The sequence below is a fragment of the Apostichopus japonicus genome, chromosome 8 (genome assembly GCF_037975245.1).
Source record: "Apostichopus japonicus isolate 1M-3 chromosome 8, ASM3797524v1, whole genome shotgun sequence".
Classification (NCBI taxonomy): Eukaryota; Metazoa; Echinodermata; class Holothuroidea; order Aspidochirotida; family Stichopodidae; genus Apostichopus; species Apostichopus japonicus.
The window spans coordinates 28251529-28272259 of record NC_092568.1 but is presented as its reverse complement, the minus strand read 5'-3'; the positions used below and the strand labels follow the sequence as shown (position 1 = coordinate 28272259).

At 36.5% G+C, this 20731-nt stretch overlaps 2 protein-coding genes across 5 annotated transcripts; both read right to left on the bottom strand.

Moving 5' to 3' along the window:
- Positions 1–144: 144 nt before the first annotated feature.
- On the bottom strand, positions 145–11232 carry LOC139971415 (uncharacterized). Of its 3 annotated transcripts, XM_071977798.1 has the most exons (5): positions 11091–11232; positions 7499–7690; positions 5409–6107; positions 4586–4732; positions 148–2579 (listed from the first exon to the last, which is right to left on the bottom strand). In XM_071977798.1, exons 1-5 carry the CDS (start codon positions 11149–11151, stop codon positions 964–966), a joined length of 2715 nt encoding a protein of 904 aa, XP_071833899.1. In that variant the 5' UTR covers positions 11152–11232; the 3' UTR covers positions 148–963. The 3 variants fall into 3 exon arrangements, with proteins under 3 accessions (XP_071833902.1, XP_071833901.1, XP_071833899.1); XM_071977801.1 differs by lacking the exon at positions 7499–7690 and having other exon boundaries at positions 145–2579; positions 11091–11218; XM_071977800.1 differs by lacking the exon at positions 11091–11232 and having other exon boundaries at positions 145–2579; positions 6985–9077.
- On the bottom strand, positions 9225–20731 carry LOC139971416 (uncharacterized). Of its 2 annotated transcripts, XM_071977802.1 has the most exons (4): positions 20323–20731; positions 19290–19505; positions 18068–18214; positions 9225–16420 (listed from the first exon to the last, which is right to left on the bottom strand). In XM_071977802.1, exons 1-4 carry the CDS (start codon positions 20381–20383, stop codon positions 14892–14894), a joined length of 1953 nt encoding a protein of 650 aa, XP_071833903.1. In that variant the 5' UTR covers positions 20384–20731; the 3' UTR covers positions 9225–14891. The 2 variants fall into 2 exon arrangements, with proteins under 2 accessions (XP_071833903.1, XP_071833904.1); XM_071977803.1 differs by lacking the exon at positions 19290–19505 and having other exon boundaries at positions 20323–20728.

The following is a 20731-nucleotide window of genomic DNA, read 5'->3' as shown; positions in this document are numbered from 1 at the left end:
AACGATTACTTCATAAAGTATTTAAACATTCGCTATATAGAGTAATCGATTGCTACATAAAGTGTTGTTCAAAGATTATTACATAATAATAATTAAAAGATTATTACATAAGATATCATTAACAGATTGCTTCTAAAGTATAAAAAAAATCATTGTACAGTGTTCAAAGATTGTTATATATAGATTATTTCAACAATGGTGATATATAAGAGTATTTAAGCGATTGTTATATCAAGTAGTTAAAATATTATTATATAGAGTATCATTAAGATATTGCTTTCTAAAGTGTTTAAGCAGTCGTTATATAGAGTATTAAAAGATTGTGTATTTAGGGTATTCAAGAACGGTGGCATAGAGTATTTAAACGATTGTTACATCAAATAGTTAAAGGGAGTGAAGACTCGCGCACAAAGAAACTTTTGATGCCGGTAATCTGACCTAGTTTCGAATGAGGTGTATAGAAGTGTTAGACATCACCATCAATCCCAGAAAATACACGCACAGCTTGCTACCGTCGGTAATTAGACACTAGTGTACAGTTACTGCATGCAGCTATACGGTCAATACCCACAACGCAGTGTACATAGCAGTGATTGACATCTCAGATCCAGATAAAAGATAACAAAGTATCACGTTTCATTACTGTCTGCATTTTGTAAGAAAATAAACTTCACTTGAAAGCAACGGAAAGTTAAGGGCGGCACGCGGTTTGGGGCGAGTCTTCAATGCCTTTAAAATATTATTATATAGAGAACCATTAAGCGGTTGCTCTATGAAGTATTCAAACAATCGTTATTCAATGTAATTAAACGATTGTTATGAAGTATTTACACAATTGTTATATTGAGTATTTGAACGATTGCTCTGTGGAATATGTGCACTTTTGGTTCCGTAACGCCGACAAGTATATGATGTAGTGTTACTTTTACAGTGTTCAGTTTCGGAAGATAGCTTAAGTTTTTATTACAGTCTGAATACTTTTACACAACTAAACTGCGATTCATAATCACCACCTTCAACAACCAAGAGTTGAGGTGAATCGTAATCATCATTGATATAGCAAATACCACTGGGATTTATTAATTCTTTTTCGCCGATCGTACCAAGGAAATAACCATCCGAATTATACGTTACTACAGCTCCTTTTCGCCTGACATTCCTAGCTGTCTCGTTTCTTTTGGTCAACTTTGATGGGTCAAAAGTCACTGATACATATATATTGTCCTCATCATCTAATGCAACACCAAAAGGAGTTGCCGGTGCTTGACTGATCCTCGTATCAATAAAGTTGACTATCTTTCCCCTGTTAAGATCGATGATCTTGATAACGCTAGTCTTTTCGTCTGCCACTATAATTCTATCCTCTGATTGGTTTAGAGCAAGATGTGTGAGGATACCCTTTCCCTTTACCTCAATGCTATGCATGTGGGAATAATTGTGCCAAAATACTTCAATAGTATTTGATGCGCAGTCTGCAACGTAGATGATACCATCTTTACTCACTGCTATTCCAGTTGGTCTCTCCAGTACTCGTTTGCCAAAGTTGTTCGTGCATGCCATGTGAATATAAACGTAGATGCAACTGTTGAAGCTATCTGTGATGAAGAGCTTATCGTTGTATTTTGCGATACCAAAGGGTGCGATATATGTACCCTCTTTGTGGTATGGTTTGCCGATGCCAAAACGATCCCAACGACCATGCCAATCTGTTTGTACATAGACCTTATCACTTTGGTCTGTAACATAAATTTCATCATGTGTGGCCGAAATTCCCTTGGGTTCATACAAACTGAGGCTCAGTGTGCGAACCATAATCCCGTTTGGTCGTACCACAATTTTTGCTGGGGATCCAACAACTGACTCTCCGTTCAGGGTTACCACAATTAAGTGTATTCCTATGTGCTCTGCTGCAAAACTGATTGAGAAATCTCCACTCCTCTTCCTGAAGACTACGTCTAGAATCGTAAATCTCTCCTTGTCCGGATGTACAACAACAGCTGTAATACCATCTCTGGATTTGCCTCGAATAGGTTGGCCCTCTACTTCACAAAACTGCAGCTTAACCTTTACACTGGATCCCTTCAGCTTGAATTGCTCTCCCAGTATTTCCAAGTAACTTGACTCTGCCACAGGAATACTCTGCCAGTCGGTGTTACCGGAAGTTAAGTCTACACATGAATTTGTCGGAGACAAAGCTGCTGCTAGAGGGGTGCCAGACCCTGATTCCTTCTCATCCTCCTTGTCCTCCTCCTCCTCCTCCTCCTCCTCCTCCTCCTCCTCCTCCTCCTCCTCAAAGATACCTGTCTCTGTTTCATCCTGTGTGTCTAGTTTCCTTATCTCTGCTGCCAGATTGTTCAACATAAAGTTAGAAGGTAACCCATTGACTCCACCAACTGGTTCCTCTTGTCTGGTATTACAGGTGGGGCATCTCAGCTCACCCTTCATTGTCACCCATTGTTCTAAGCATGTTTTGCAGACCACATGTTGACATGGAAGTGTTTTTGCATTTTCCAGCAGGTCAAGACAAATGGGGCATAGCAGGTTATCTCTCATGGTGTTCACAAGCACTCTTTGGGAGTCTGCAGATGAATTTTCATATGCAAAAGATAAGTGAGAGTTAAAGATAAGATATAAAGAAATCAACCAATATGATTTATTAGCACCATAATTGCACAAGCAAATAACGATTGTTTCAATTTCAAAGAGTGTCTTTCCCTTATTGTTCATGATCTGTTTGCCTATCAAATAATAGTCCTCGTCTAAATATAACATTCAATGTAAGAAGTAATCCACACAAAAAATTTAATGTGAATAATAAGAAACTTATGTGATAAAACACAGAAAAAGCAAGCTTTTCTGCTACCTTTCGAAGCAATTTCTTTCCCCCCAAAAGATTGTGTATGTAATATTTTCAACAGTACTGAAGTGTTTCTACTTTCAGCAAAATTATTGAGTTACATGTTTGTGAGATGGCTGTTGAGGCTTCCTAACATGTACAATACTGAAGATAGTTTAAGATATTAATGTAGTGTGTATATGGAAAAAGCAACACCTGTTTACAAGGGGTTTTATAAATTTGTCTACTTTGTATAATATTTCTTATCCAACATCATATAAAGTATTCCATGACCATTGAATTCAGTTTTGATGAAATCATTACAATGAATAGTATTGAGTACATTTTATGGGAGATAGTTTAAGATATTAATGCAGTGTGTATACTAAAGAAAAAATAAAGTAAAATCAGTTTACAAGGGGTTTGATAAATTTGTCTACTTTGAAAAATATTTCTTATCCAACATCAAATAAAATATTCCGTGACCATTGAATTCAGTTTTAATGAAATCATCACAATGAATACACTTTATGGGAGGAGGTGGTTGTTTACTGTATTTAATACTAGAATACCTGCAATAACTACACTATTGTCCTGATGAGAATTCATATTTTGCATCACCGTAATCATGACTTCACGACCGCTTTGTTTATTCAAACCAAATTGATCAACTCAATGGATACGGTCACATGTTAGTGTAGTTTACACACAACTTTAGGTTTGGAAGCGGACTTTGAACCTGTTGCTGTAATGTTTGTAATTCTCCACCCTCTCCTCAAATATGCAGTTTGAATATCTTGTGTGTGCTCAACAGGCATTTATAGGCACACACTGAACACACGTTTTTAATGATAGAAAAAAGCAAACATTACTTGATAAGAGTGACACTACGATCAACATAATAAACATTTCAAATGGAATGCCTACGCTTACGTTTTTGACAAAAGCCAGAGCAGTAGTTGCCCTCAATGGGTGGAAAGGTCAACATCCACTTTTTAAATTGTTTAACCATAGCTAAGCTAACCCCCGGCTGTCTCATTTATAGCATGGTGGTCTCATAATTGATGCACTTCAGTATTTGATCAACGATGTCTATCAAGGAAAATCCCAAACCACTCAACTGTATGCATTTTTCATAAGTGTAAATCCTCAGAAATGTAATGATCTCCAAATATTAATTGTTCTGTACCTACACAACGTACAACTGAGCAAGATTTGACCACAAAATGTCTGCCATGTCAAGTTTTTCTTATCCGAAATCCCCGAAATTGACGCATTCGTTGATAAGCTAACTGTAAATATAATCCATTGACTCTGGATGCTGTTTGCTATGCTATGAGCCTTTCAGCTCAGACTGGTCAGGTCCCAGAGAGTAGTGATATCATGTTGAATTAATTTTGGTTATTTACAGGGTATTTATAGGGAGTAAGATTTCTAAATGACAACAATACGTGCAAAACTAGGGGGGGGGGGGGGGGGTATTAAAAGCTTTAAAAAGCACAATTTGATCAGCACATACCTGAAATGGATTCAAAGTCATGAAATATTGAACTCTGATTTGCTGCAAAAAGGTAAGGTTGACAGCTGTATCATTGCTAGTAATATCTGGAGGTGTGTCAACTATGAAGCCTTTACTATACTATTCGTGGACATCAATATTAGAAGTTTGACCAAGACACTGGTTAGCATAAAGTTTTGTCTTGTTTCATCAAAAAGAAGGATTCGTCTTGTTGGACACAACCTACTTACCTTTCTTTGATGATTGCTTTGTAGAAGTTTCACTTGGTTTACTACCTGGTAAAGCTGAAATAGTGTCATTAGATGTGTTACTGGCAGTGGACTTCTTTGGTTTTACTACAACATCCACGACGGGCTTTGTCTTGGCTTGGTTGGTTGCTGTCAACAATACAAGGTTCAGAAAAATATATAAAAATAATGCAAATATTTAATGAGAACAAAGACTGATTCTGGCAAAAAATATACGGTTTAGAATAAAGAAAAAGAGAAAAACAATTATTTAATTTTAACAAAAAAATCATTTTTGTTAAGCTACAACTCTGCTAAAATATAAAGTTAAATAGAGAGAAGCGAAGGATTAGAAAGCTACACAATAGCTCATTTCAGACCATTACCCAATGATCATCACATTCAGTTTCCTTCAGTGTCAAATTCAAGCTCATTGGATTTAGAACTTTCAACTTCCAACATCATTGGTCAACTTTCAGTTTCTGAAGGTGCTTAAATAATCTTGAACAGTGCATACTCAGTCAAAGAGATGAAAGCAGTTTTTCGAGACTTGATACTGTGGTGGCTGACTTTTACACCTTTGACCCTTGTTAGTTGTAACACTTGGAGCAATTATGTAGGCATATGACATCAGACAGTGGCAAAATGGTAGCCCCTGACATTTCAATTAATACTCAAATATTCGCATGAAACATACATGTTAAACATGAGTGTCTTCTATTTTGGAATGTTGTCCATCGCAAAAAAAAAACTCATAGAAGCTACAGATCTTTGTCTGAATTTGCTTTTTCTTTAAACTATATTACCCTTGAATAAAATTCAATACCTTTGTACTGCTTGGGTCGTGCACCTCCATTGTCCTGATTGCCCATGGGAGCGTTCAGCTGGCGCATTACATTGTGTTGGCTGTCACTAGATGTAACACTCCCACTGCTGTTATAACCACATCTACCACCTGCAGTACCTGCAGAACGTGCGCTTTGAGTTGGTTTGTACTCATTACTGAATAAGTCGTACGATGTATCGCCGGTGTACAAGGAACTTGACGAATCAGCAACTTTGGTGTAAGCAGAACTGGCAGCGGTTCTGGTAGAAGGTGTACAAGTGGGTGTAGTCGAATGAGTACCAATGGGTCTACCAGAATGGATAACAGTGGTTCTGGTAGAAGGAGTACCAGTGGGTTTAGTCGAATGGGTACCAGTGGGTCTAGTAGAAGGGATAACAAAGTGTCTAGTGGGAGGGTAAACAGTGGGTCTAGTGAAAGGGATAACAGTGGTCCTGGTAGAACGGGTACCAGTGGGTCTAGACGAATGGCTACCAGTGGGTCGAGCAGAAGTGTTAAAGGTGGTGCTGGTGTAAGAGGTACAAGTGGTTCTGTGGTTAGAAGTACCATTGGTTCTTGATCCAGCACTGATGCCGTCATATGCAGGCCTTTGTGAGCTGCTGTGTGAGCTGAGATGATCTTCAGTTGTTGTAGTCCTGTACAGGCCAGTGCTGTATGAGTCTCTGCTGAGTCTCCGGTCCTCTGTTGGCAGATGGTTCAGGGTGCAATGTATTAAAATGTTCAAAAATATTGATCATATGACTGACACAATCTGATTGAGGTATTGTACTTCATGAACTGTCCAAATAACTTCGGGGTACAGAGTCAAACTCTTTATGTATTACATTCTCACACTCTGTACAGGTGTTCAATTTTGTTCCTAAGGAAATTGGTTTCTGCCCCAAGAATGGAAGAAACTGTCAGAAACGTTTCCTGTTTGTGAACCTAATTTTGAATAAAGAGCATTACAGAACAAAACCCTCTCTATTGAATGAATATATATATATTTAATACATGTATTAGATTCGATTATTAACTATATCCATATTGTCATATTTGAATATGGAAGTTTTGCATCTTTAATTGTGACAAAATACAGTATGCAAACCATACTCAAAATTATAATAGCTTAATAGCTTCATTGAAGATTATGCTCTGTTTCATATTCATCGTGTGATTTGACTCACTGTATGTAAGATCGGATATTATGGTACTGATGTGTTCCATATGTAACAGTACAATTGATATAAAACACATTATTTTATCTATCTAATATTAGATATGTGTCCAAAGTTCAATAAGATTGTACCCATTCTAATACTGTCAATTCGTGTAATGAATGAACAGTATACCACAAGAGTTGCTACAAATGTTTATACCCAATGGCATTGATGATAAAAAGTGACTCAATACAAGTGAAACGTTGTAAAACTGAGGACGCGTTAGAAAGGACACAGTTCCCACGACAGCTTCGTTACAGATGGATCAAAGGTTTATCAGTTTATAATGTACTTCATCAAATATACGCCTTTTATATGATTTTATACGAGTTTGATGTTTGTTTTATTTGGATTCCAACCTTGAATGGCCATATTGGTTGACGAGACTGCTTCAGAACGGTCTTTATCGTATCTATGGTACCATGATGCGTCTGAAGGACAGCCAGGTGCCTTTTCATAATTCTCAAAGCACTGAGTGCAAAACGACATAACATTTGATTTGTCTTCATAGTTGATACAACCTGGCTGAGAGAACAGATATTCATTTTGTGTGGACGGTGGAGGAACGTTGTAGTCATCTTAAATAGGAAAAATTATTTACACTTATCGTAGGTTTTCGATAACTTGAGGATATAGAAAACTTCTGGTCAGAAAGTACTGTAAACGGTTTGTGCTGTATTCCAAGGGAATTACGGTAGAACGGAAACTTATTCCGAATGAAAGCGATTAACATGCTATAAAGCAGTTGTAATATATAGTTTACTTGAACGTACATGTGCACAATTGATGAAGTGTGGCAAAAATTGTATACCCTTATAACATTGTACTGTATCTATATGGACTGCGAACATTTCGAAAAAGGACGTTGCTTACTCTTAGTGATCGTAAATGTTTGCAATTGATTTGGGTTGGTTTCGTTAGGTGTACTGATACAATTGGTAATCACACGAAGAAATAGTTGATTGCATGAGGTACAAAACCCATTTCCAATTTTTCGATCTTCGTAATTCGTACATAGGCTGAGTAAACACGGGCTCCTTGATATAAAGCTAGGCTGCAACTGGTCTGAAATTGAAGGAGGAAAATACAAATAGGTCTGCAATACTACACGCTTAGTATGTAAACTTCACACTGCTTTTCGGACCAGTAAGTTAAAGGGGAACAAAAGAAGTATGACAAAGAAGTGTTTTTTTTTGGGGGGGGGGGATATGAGAGCACAAATACACGGCCACACTAACATGCTTATCCACACAAAATATTCAGCGTTTCGCTGTTACGTTTAGTTAACGAATGAACGTTTTACTTTTACCAATAGATGAGACATTAAACATAACACATTATCGACATATACGACAATATCATGATACCAGCAAATTAATGCCGAACTTAAAGTAAACCCCCCTTTAGACATCGCAGTATGACCGTGTGATGTCATATTACATGATCGTCAGTTTACTCATGCTACATTTTCGTTTTCCTGTCCTTGCTACATTAATGAGCAGAAAAACTTCGTAAAAGCATACCATTTTATACTTCTTCAAAAAAAAAAACTAGAGGGAGTAAATCAGGTCAATTTACCTTTGAACATGGTCTGTTGGAATGTGAGGTAATTGAACAACAAATCTGAAGATGTCATGACATTTTTAAGAGACAATAACATTGATATTGGACTCATGAGTGAAACTTGGCTCACTGATTGCATTAATCCAACTACGAGTGTCACCAAAGACTTTTGCTACACTATTACCCATAGCTTCAGAGCTAACCAACGCGGGGCGGTGTGCGATTATTTATAAACCTGATTTTGACGTTAAAACCATTCATCTTGGAAACTTTACTTCATTTGAGTACACTTCATTCTTACTGAAGTGCAATAATAATTCGAAACTGCTGATAATCTCGTTATACCGGCTGCAGTATGTTTTGGTTACATGTTTTTTACATGAATTTGATAACTTCCTGCAGGATGTGATGATCCAGAGTGATCATATTATTTTATGTGGTGATATGAATATTCATATTGACATCTCTAGTGCCAAATCTACTCAACTTACTGATATTCTGAACTCATTTGGGCTCATACAGTACACGAATTCACCTACACACAATCTTGGTCATATATTGGATATTGTGGGTACCAGTGAGCATCTTGTTGATCTAAAAACCGTAGACGTTCTGGATAATATCACGTTGAGCGACCATTCCTATTAAGTTTGATATTTTACTCAGTTGCGATCAGCATCAGTATGAAGATATATCCTTGAGAAACGTGAAGTCACTTGATGCAAAAGCCCTTTCCTGTGATATAAACCGTGAATTTTCCAACTACGGAGCAGTGACGAATTTCAAAGATGCAGTTGACATCTATAATTGTAAAATCGCTTTGATATTAGATAAACATGCCCCACTTGTGACCAAAAGAATAAAAGTTTTTAACATGGCATCTAGGTTTGATACTGATTATGTAAATGAGCGGCGTCTTCGCAGGAAAGCAGAAAGGAAATGGCATAACTCTGGTGTAACTGTTGAAAAAGACATCTATCTTCAAGTTAGAAAGGACACTACGACGATGGCTCGTTCAAAGAAAAGGGATTTCTCCTAGCATCAAGTTCCAAAATTGTGGGTGGAATTCAAAGCCCTTTACAAATTTGTGCATAAATTCCTTGATAAAAATCAAACCAAAATCCTTCCACCAACTGTTTCTGTACAAACTCTTACAAATGACTTTAATGAGTTTTTTAACGACAAAACAAAAAAAGAACAAATACGGTCTAATTTACAGGACATTGTTAGAGATTCTGAACAGCTTGCTACTGCTTATCGTGGAGTTGTCTTATCTCAGTTTAAACCTACCAGTATTGATGAGTAAAGGGAGATACTTAATGATACTGGAATTAAATGCTCCTCTAGTGTTATACTTCCGAGAGATCTCCTACAAACTAATGTTGATTTCCTTCTTCCTTGCATATGTCAACTTGTTAATTTGTCTCTCATTACTGGCAGTATGGATGGTCTAAAACTTGCATATATTTCTCCTGTCATCAAAGGGATTGGCTTAGACCATAACAATTTTAAATATTATAGACCGTTCTCAAATCTATCTTTTTTGGATAAATTGATTGAAAGAGTTGTCCTAAAACGATTGAATACTCACATGCATTCTTATAGCATCAATATTTCCAGGCAATCTGCTTACAAAAAGTACCATATTTCCGAAACCCTCCTTTTGAGAGTGACTAATGATATATTAGTTGCCAGTGACAGTGGACGTGTCACTGTGCTGGTACTCCTTGACTAAAGCTCGGCTTTTGACACCATTGGCCGTAATGTACTTTTGTCTGTATTATCTAATGAAATTGGTATTACTGGTATTGTCCTAAACTAGTTTAAAAGTTTTATTGTGGGCAGATCTCAAAGAGTTAGAATAGGGGGCTGTATTTCTGATCAGATTACTATTAAGTTTGGTGTGCCACAGGGATCTGTTTTGGGTCCGGTCTTATTCAACATCTATATTCGTTCACTTCACGCTGAAGTTTCTAGAATGGGTTTTAATATTCATGGTTTCGCAGATGATCACCAGGGTTATAAACACTTCAGGCACCATAATCAAGGATCAGTTCTTGTTGACTCTCTGCATCCTCCTTTGGTTGTATCCAACGTTGGATGCGCAAATAATATCTGCAACTCAACCATGGCAAGACCCAAATAATTACATTTGGTCCCCATCCTATACTAAAACTGATTCACATCAAGGGTGTTATTCTTACACTGTTGATTGTGTACGTTTTGGACAAATTGTTTGTAACCTTGGTGTTCATTTTGACGATACCATGTCTTTTCGGCACCACATTTGTTCACTCAAATCCAGTTGCTTTAAAAATCTCAGAAATATTTCTAAAATGCGTTTCTATCTTACTAAGTCTGAGTTAAGCACTATTGTCCAATCCATGGTGATTTCACATGTTGATTATTGTAACTCACTTTATTTTGGTATGAACATTTATATGATCAACTCCAATCTGTTCAAACTTTTGTTGCAAGAATGATATATGGTAGAAGTAGATATGATCATGTGACTGATCTATTTCATGATCTTCATTGGCTTAAAATCAAGGAGAGGGTGTATTTTAGCTTCCTGACAGCCTTAAAGAAATAAAAAATGCTGCTACTTTTAAAAGGCAATTAAAAAATTACTTATTTGTCAATTTTTCTAATTTCAGCCAGAATCTTGACCAGGTTTAACTTTTGTATTGTTACTATGAGAAATATTAATTGTTTTCCGGCATAGCAGTGCACACAGTTTTCTGTAGTAGTTGTGCTTTTAAGCCTTTATTATCATTATATTACAATATTTGTAAGACATGCTTATTTGAAACAGCTTTAGAATCCATAGTGTAATTAACCCATACATACGTAGGCCTATATAATATCATAACAGTATCGTATTGTCAGTCGTTTAACTTACCTCCAGTGGTGTTACTAGGACAAGAATAAGTTTGTCTTTTACGGTTATTTTTTCTCCCCATATCCCTTTAACTATTGTTGATACTCAATCAGTTGGAGGCTATCGAAATGCTCGGTCGACGTTGCCAGATGTATTCACATGCTATAACGATGTAGTTTTTTCCTATATGTACATATTTCATGTGTATCGTATATATGCCCTTTTTAGGTTAGATCCGATCACCAACCACCACAGCAGTCAACGCAACGACGAAATCCGTTATACTTTGGCAGGCCGTAGACCAAGCTACTGACAACATTTGTTTAATCAGGTTAAAAAAAAGAGACCACTATTGAATAACTTTCTGTGTCTGTCAGTTGGCACAAAGCTAGTTCCGAACACTGTATAGGCTCGTGTACATCAGGCTTACAAATATATATAGAGCGTCATCGAACGATTGCTTTATAAAGTATTTCAACATTCGTTATATAGAGTATCAAACGATTGTTATATAAAGTAGTTAAAAGATTGTTATTGTATTTACACGATCATCATATAGAGTTTCCAAAGATTGGTATTTATAGTGTATTTCAACAATGGTGATATATAAGAGTATTTAAACGATCGCTATATAAAGTAGTTAAAAGATTATTATATAGAGTAAGATATTGCTTACTAAAATGTTTACGCAGTCGTTATATAGAGTTTCCGTTTAAAAATTAAAGGGAGTGAAGACTCGCGCACAAACAAAACAAGAGCCCAAGGGCACTGTGGTTCCTTGCGTAGGGGTATATGACAATACACATAATATTATCATAGCAAGATTGGGCTCAAATAGTCCAAGTAATTGGGGTCCTACATGTACCCATAAAGTAATCAACACTACAGCCAACACTTTTGTGATCACAAATTGTGATCGGATTTTTGAAATTGATCGGAAGGCATTTTTGAGATCTGAATATGGCGTCGAAAATGTAAGAAATATAAGGTCACCTACAAGCGGGTCAACAGATATGATAACATCGGTGACCTCAGATCACATGACCGTTAAGTTTGCAAATGTTCCACCACCCCATTCACAACTTGTCCCAAAATATCAATCGTGTCAGACCTTGGCATTGGGAGTTAATTGCATTAAATGTCTTAACATGAACTTTGAACTTGCATTACTTCACAAAAAAGGTCACCCGGGGTCAACCCATTGACATTTATGATCAGAAGGTACCTTTGACATATGAAAGCAGCATCAAAACTGTCAAAATCCCCAAAACACTTAAAGGTCACCAGAGGTCAAGTTGAGGTCAAGGGTCACCCAGATGCGAGTTGACAATTGGATAACATTGAAGCAACTCCCAACCCTAACAGAAAATTCGTTCTAAAGTTTTCGCAAAAAATACTTGTTTTTTTAAACATTTATTTGGTTACCTTGGATCACATGACCGTCAAGTTTGAAAATATTCCCCTATACCATTCGCAACTTGTCCCAAAATATCAACCGTGTCACACCTTGGCACTGGGAGTTATTGCATTAAATGTCTGAAAATTAACTTTGACCTAATATAACTTCACACACAAAGGTCACCTCAAACTTATTGACATTTTTGATCGGTGAGACGTGAATAGAGCATCGAAACTATAAATATTCATATATTTTTTCTTTAACCATTTTCTCCCCCCAAATACTAGTATTTTAACATTAATTGACCTTTGGTAACCTTGGATCACATGGCCGTTAAGTTAAATATTTCCCTTTACCATTTGCAAGCCTACTCCCCCCCCCCCACCCCCAAACAAACACACACAAGCTTAATCCGGCCATGGTGACTACTTGATCACTAAGGATATACACTGTACAAAAAAACTAACACATAAAAAACAACCAGAAAGACATGATGTGACCATCTGATGGCGTCTAAGTTTATTATTCATTGGTCCAAACTGATTCTAATATTTAACCATTGTCAAGAAAGACACCTGATCATCCGTAGGTACTTAGTATTTTCTTGTGTACCTTTAAATAGCTTTACCCTTTTAATTGATAAAAGAATAAAGTAAGTAAACAATAAACCTAATATTTATTTTAAAAATTTACAATATATAGCTGTGGCCATGCAAGAGCTATGATTAAATTTCAACTTTAGCTTCGCGGACATTTATCTACCAGTGGGGTTAATATGACAATAAATCAGAAATGAATGAGCAAAAGACACATGGAACTACCTTATACCTGAAAGTTTCAAAAGGACATGAACAATATTTGGCAATCATTAATGATGACGTTTCATTGGATTTATATGACGAGAATGAGAAAATGACGACTCAACGAAAGAGAAGGATAGATGGATCAGTGGACACAAGGGAGAAGACTTGTAACCACCTGAATCTTTGGCACTGCATTGACACACCGTACTTTGAGTCAGATTACAGTTTTCACTTTAATTTTCATATCAATGTAATGAAACAGGTATTCTTGCCTTACCTAAACACATTAACACAAGCCCCCCCCCCCTCCTTCTCCTCTCTCACGAAAACAGTAATCAGCAAAGAAATGTGATCACTTAATTAAACTATACCAACTAGCTCAGAATGTTTTATGTAAATTATGATAGCCCATTATCTTCAGCTCATATTGAATTATATTTCTAAGATTGAGTATATAATATTTACACTAATACAGGAAGCTAACGATACAGTCTGTGTTGACTCACTTTATGTGACTGGAAATGGTGCGATAGAAACACAATCAGCTGCCTAATAGCAGAATTTGGTGTCGGGTTCTAACGTACCGGTGTGTCCATCTTAGCGAGACATAGATATATCAAATATATTCCTCAATTTACCTCAAGGGTTTGTGTGGTTGCAAACATTTCTGGCTCTTAATAGACGGAGTCACTTATAAACCATTTAATCTAAAATGGAAACTTTTTGCTCCCAGGCAGTAACGTGTGATATTGTATCTTTGAATTGAGCAAACCTTCGGAGATTTTGCACAATTCTATCATCCCTGATATAAGTCTCTGGAACTTGAGTATTAAACATATTAATAATACCAGGAAGTTTATTGTACTTTCGGTTACTTTGCATGAGCCACAGTTTTGTGGTACACTCTTCGTAAAATGTAGCTTTTTTGCCTTTAAAGATCTTACTCCCATTGTACATCTGTCATGAAGAAAAAAAGAAAGTGGATTTTCATATCATTATATCATATCATCAGCTGCTGAACAAGGAATACACAGCAAACGTTGGCAAGAAAAACAAAAGTACCCAAGCTGTAGGTGAGCTTTGCTCAAACCACATGATTTCATTGAATCTTTGAATCACAGGAACCAAAACTAAGCTATAAAAGAATGACCAAACTGTTAAAAAATCATATAACTTTGAGTAGATTTACATATATTGCTATGACTTTATGTCAGCATCCACGTTTCTCTGTATGCGAGAGTGCCCTTTTGGAGAATAACTTCAAGTACGGATTTTCCCTCAATAAAGACGAGTAAATATTAGGGGAATAATCTACTGCTGAAGTTGTACAATGCCTCTTGACCCAATCAAAAATTCTTCGAAAGAACCTTTTCTATGTCTAAGAGAAATTAATGATTGATCCAAGTGTACAATTACTGCCTTTCAATTTTCTTTTTCCACACATGTACTGGAAATATATATATGGCACCGTTATATATGAAATAGTATTTCGTTTAGGATAATGAAAGGTAATGCATGTTGCTATTTTCAATAGATTTTATTTACAATATGTAATCATCCCATATCATTTAATGTTAATTTTACAGTGTTCAGTTTTTAGGAAGACAGCTTAAGTTTTTATTACAGTCTGAATACTTTTATACACCCAGACTGTGATGCACAATCACCACCTTCAACAACCAAGAGTTGAGGTGAATCGTCATCATCATTGATAAAGCAAATACCACGGGGATTTATCAGTTCTTTTTCGCCGATCGTACCAAGGAAATAACCATCTGAATTATACGTTACGACAGCTCCTTTTCGCCTGACATTCCCAGCTGTCTCATTTCTTTTGTTCAACTTTGATGGGTCAAAAGTCACTGATACATATATGTTGTCCTCATCATCCAATGCAACACCAAAAGGAGTTGCCGGTGCTTGACTGATCCTTGTCTTGATGGATTTGACCATCCTATCCCTGTTAAGATCGATGATCTTGATAAGGTTGGTCTTGTCGTCTGCCACTATAATTCTATCCTCTGATTGGTTAACAGCAAGATGTGTGAGGGAACCCTTCCCCTTGACGTCAATGCTTCGTATGTGGGAATAATTGGGCCTAAATACGTCAATAGTATTTGATGCGCAGTCTGCAACGTAGATGTTACCATCTTTACTCACTGCTATCCCAGTTGGTTGCTCTAGTACTCGTTTGCCAAAGTTGTTTGTGCATGCCATGTGAATATAAACGTAGATGCAACTGTTGAAGCTATCTGTGATGAAGAGCTTATCGTTGTATTTTGCGATACCAAAGGGTGATATCTGTGTACACTCTTTGTGGGGTGGTTTGTGCATGCCAAAACCATCCCAACCACCCTGCCAATCTGTTTGTACATAGACCTTGTCACTTTCGTCTGTGACATAAATTTCATCATGTGTGGCCGAAATTCCCTTGGGTGCATGCAAAGTGGGGCTCAGTGTGCGATCCATAATCCCGTTTGGTCGTACCACAATTTTTGATGGGGATCCAACAACTGACACTCCGTTCAGGGTTACCTCAACTAAATGTATTCCTATCTGCTCTGCTGCAAAACTGACTGTGAAATCTCCACTCCTCTTCCTGAAGGCTACGTCTAGAATCGGAATTCTCTCTCCGTCCGGATGTACAACAAAAGCTGTAATACCATCTCTGGATTTGCCTCGAATAGGTTGGCCCTCTACATCACAAAACTGCAGCTTAAGCTTTACAGTGGATTCCTTCGCCTTGAATTGCTTCCCCAGTATTTCCAAGAAACTTGTCTCAGCCACAGGAATACTCTGCCAGCTGGTGTAACCGGAAGTTAAATCTACACATGAATTTGTCGGAGACAAAGATGCTGCTAGAACGATACCTGTCTCTGTTTCATCCTGTGTGTCTAGTTTCCTTATCTCTGCTGCCAGAGTGTTCAACATAAAGTTAGAAGGTAACCCATTGACTCCACCAACTGGCTCCTTTTGTCTGGTATTACAGGTGGGGCATCTCAGCTCACCCTTCATTGTCACCCATTGTTCTAGGCATGTTTTGCAGACCACATGTTGACATGGAAGTGTTTTTGCATTTTCCAGCAGGTCAAGACAAATGGGGCATAGCAGGTTATCTCTCATGGTTTTCACAAGCACTCCTTGGGAGTCTGCAGATGAATGTACATATACAAAATATAAGTTAGAGTTACAGATAAGATATAAAGGAAATCAACAAATATGATTTATTGGCACCATCATTGCAATTTGCAAATGGAAATAACGGTTGTTTCAATTTCAAACAGTATCTTTCTTTTATTGTTCACGCATCTGTTTGCCTATCATATAAAAGTCCCAGTCTAACTATAACATTCTATGTAAGAAGTAATCCACATAGAAGTTTTAGTGTGAATAATAAGAAACTAATGTGATAACGCACAGAAAAAGCAAGCTTTTCTGCTACCTTCCTTAGCAATTTCTTTCCCCCAAAAAAATTGCTTATGTGATATTTGCAACAGTACGAAAGTGTTTCTACTTTCAGCAAAATTATTGATTTACTTTATTGTGAAGTAGCTGTTGAGGCTTCTTAACATTTACAATACTGAAGATAGTTTAAGATATTAATGTAGTGTGTATATGAAAGAAAGAAAAGCAACACCTGTTTATAAGGGTTTTTAATAAATTTGTCTACTTTGTATAATATTTCTCATCCAACATCAAATTAAGTATTCCACAGACATCGAATTCAGTTTTGATGAAACCATTACAATGAGTACATTTTATGGGAGGAGGTGGTTGTTTACTGTTTTTAATACTAGAATACCTGCAATAATTGACAATAATTGACTATTGTTCTGATGAGCATTTCATATTTTGCATCACGGTAGTCATCACTTCAAGACCTCTTTGGATATTCAAACAAAATTAAATCAATTCAATGGAAACGGTGACCTATTAGTGTAGTTTTTACACACCACCTTAGGTTGTCCAAAGATTGATGAAGGAGGACTTTGAACCTGTTGCTGTACAGCTTGCAATTCAAGGACATATTGAAAATTAGAGTGACTGGTATTATTCTGTCATGAAAAGTGCAACAAGCAACACAGGTGCAATTTAATCACCTTTTTTTACCTTGTCGACAAACACTTTTCATTTTTTTTTAACCCTGCCTTAGCTAACTCCTGGCCTTCTCATTTATAGCATGGTGGGCTAATAATTGACGCACAAGGAAAAATCCAAATCACTCAACTGTATGTGTTTTTCATATGCGTAGTGCCTCAGAAATATAATGAACTCAAATTATTTAAGGTTCTGTACTTATGCACCGTACAATTGAGGAGAATTTGACCACAAAATGTCTGCCGTGTCAAGTTCTTTCATACTCCTAACTTGACGCATTTGTCGATAAGCTAACTGTTAGTATACATCACTTGACTCTGGATGCTCATGCTCTGAGCCTCTAAGCTCAGACGTTCAGGTCCCAGAGACTAGTGGGATCATATTGGTTATTCTTAGGGAGTAAGATTTCCAAATGCCAAAAATACGTACAAAGCTGAGGGGAGGATGTTAAAAGCTTTAAAAAAACACAATTTGATCAGCACATACCTGAAATGGATTCAAAGTCATGAAATATTGAACTCTGCGTGACTGCAAAAAGTTTAAGTTGACCACTGTATCGTTGCTAGTAATATCTGAAGGTGCGTCAATTATGAAGCCTATACTATTCGTGGACATCAATATTAGACACTGGTTAGCATAAAGTTTTGTCTTATTTCATCAAAAAGAAGGATTCTTCTTGTTGGACAAATCCTACTTACCTTTCTTTGATGAGTGCTTTGTAGAAGTTTCACTTGGTTTACTACCTGGTAAAGCTGAAATAGTGTCACTAGATGTGTTACTGGCAGTGGACTCCTTTGGTTTCACTACAACATCCATGAGGGGCTTTGGCTTGGCTTGGTTGGTTGCTGTCAACAATACAAGGTTCAGAAAAATATATAAAAAGTAAATCATATATTGAATGAGAACAAAGATATTTTGATTCTGGCAAAAAATATAAGATTTAGAATAAAGTATAGAGAAAAAAACACAATTATTTAATCAAGAAAAACATTTTTGTCACATCACATTCAGGTTTCCTTCAGCGTCAAAATTCAAAATTTCTGGCTTTAGACCTTTCAACTTCCAACATCATTGGTCAAAGTTCAGTTTCTGAATGTGCTTAAATAATTTTGAACAGTGCATACTCAGTCAAAGAGATGAAAACAGTTTTTCGAGGCTTGATACTGTGGTGGCTGACTTATACACCTATGACCCTTGTTAGTTGTCACACTTGGAGCAATTATGGGGGTCAACAGGTAATATCTCAAATAATCTCAAAATTTGTAAACCTAATTTTGAATAAAGAACATTACAGAACCAAACCCTCTCTAATGAATGAAAAACCCCTCTTTAAAATAGATACTGTAAATAGATTTTCCTGACAATGTCTTACATCTCTTCGATAAAATCACGCTAAACACATTAGAACTGATAATTAACTATAACCACATTGTCACATGTGAATATGGAAGTTTTGCATTTTTAATTGTGAAAAAATACAGTATGCAAGCCATACTAAAAGTTATAATAGCTTAATAGCTTCATTCAAGGCATTTTGCTCTGTTTCATGTTCATCGTGTGATTTGACTCACTGTATGTAAGATCGGATATTATGGTACTCATGTGTTCCATATGTAACTATACAGTACAATTGATATAAAATACATTATACTCATTCTTATACTGTCAATTTCTATAATGAATGAACAATATACCACAAGAGTTGCTACAAATGTTTACAACCAATGGCATTGATGATTAAAGTGAAGCAATACAAGTACAACGTTGTAAAACTGAAGACGTGTTAGAAAATACACAGTTCCCACAACAGTTTTATTACAAATGGATGAAAGGTTTGATAGTTTATCATATACTTCATCAAATATAGGGCCTTTATATCATTAAGACATGTTTGATGTTGGTTTTCTTTTGGATTACTACCTTGAATGGCAATATTGGTTGAAGAGACTGCTTCAGTGCGGTCTTTATCGTATCTATGGTACCATGATGTGTCTGAAGGACAGCCAAGTACCTTTTCATAATTCTCATAGCACTGAGTGCAAAACGACATAACATTTGATTTGTCTTCATAGTTAGTACCTGGCTGAGAGCACAGACATTCATTTTGTATAGACGGTGGAGGCATGTTATAGTCATCTAAAATAGAAACCATGATTGACAATTATCGTTTACGTATTGGGTAGTTTGAGGGTAAAGAAAAGTTCTGGTCAGAAAGTACAGTAAACAGTTTCTGTAGTATTTCAAGGGAATTACGATAGAACGGAAACTTATTCCGAATTAAATCGATTAACCTGCTGCACAGCAGTTGATCAGCTAATTCGAATTAGATAGTATAGCCTACTTTAAATTAACGTACAAATGCACAATTGATGAAGTGAGGCAAACATTGTCTACCTTTATAACCTTTATAAAATTGCGAACATTTCGAAAAAGAACGTTGCTTACTTTCAGTGATCGTAAATGTTTGCAATTGATTTGGGTCGGTTTCGTTAGGTGTCCTGCCATAATTGGCATTCACACAGTTTAGTTGATTGCATGAGGTACAAAGCCCATTTCCAATTTTTTTATCATTTTAATTGATGGTAAAACAGGTCATTGCTAGTTCACCGAATCATAAATCAATTCTGGATATTCAGCGTTTCGCTGTTACGTTTAGTTAACGAATGAACGTTTTACTTTTACCAATAAATGAGACAGTAAACATAACACATTATCGACATATACGACACTATCATGATACCAGCAAATTAATAATGCCGAACAAAAAAAAAGTAAACCCCCTCTTAAGACATCGCAGTATGATCGTGTGATGTCATATTACAATATTTGTAAGACATGCCTATTCTAGGTATACAACATTTGAAACAGCTTTGGAATCCATAGTATAATTAAGCCATACATACGTAAGCCTATATGATCATAACAATATCGCATTTTTAGTCGTTAAACTTACCTCCATTGGTGTGACTAGGACAAGAATCAGTTTGTCTTTTACGGCTATTTTTGTTCCCCATATTTCTTTAACTATTGTTGATACTCAGTCAGGTGGAGGCTATAGAAATGCTCGATCGACGTTGCCAGATGTACTCACATGCTATAACGATGTAGTTAATCCTATATGTACTGTACCTACTTCATGTGTATCGTACATAGGCAATTTTTAGGTTAGATCCGATCACCAACCATCACAACAGTTAACGCAACGACGAAATCTGTTAAACTTTGGCAGGCCGTAGACCAAGCTACTGACAACATTTGTTTAATTAGGTTAAAAAGAGACTACTATTGAAGAACTAACTGTGTCTGTCAGATGGCACAAAGTTAGTGCCGAACACTGTAGGCTCGTGCACATCAGGTTATAT

Coding starts and splice junctions, on each gene's coding strand:
- LOC139971415 (XM_071977798.1), bottom strand. CDS start 11,151: ATGGGGAGAAAAAATAACCGTAAAAGACAAACTTATTCTTGTCCTAGT. Junction 6,108..7,498: donor AACATTTACGATCACTAAGA/GTAAGCAACGTC, acceptor ATCTGCCAACAG/AGGACCGGAGACTCAGCAGA. Junction 2,580..4,585: donor AAAGCAATCATCAAAGAAAG/GTAAGTAGGTTG, acceptor ATTCATCTGCAG/ACTCCCAAAGAGTGCTTGTG.
- LOC139971416 (XM_071977802.1), bottom strand. CDS start 20,383: ATGGGGAACAAAAATAGCCGTAAAAGACAAACTGATTCTTGTCCTAGT. Junction 18,215..19,289: donor AACCAATATTGCCATTCAAG/GTAGTAATCCAA, acceptor TATTGTTGACAG/CAACCAACCAAGCCAAGCCA. Junction 16,421..18,067: donor AAAGCACTCATCAAAGAAAG/GTAAGTAGGATT, acceptor ATTCATCTGCAG/ACTCCCAAGGAGTGCTTGTG.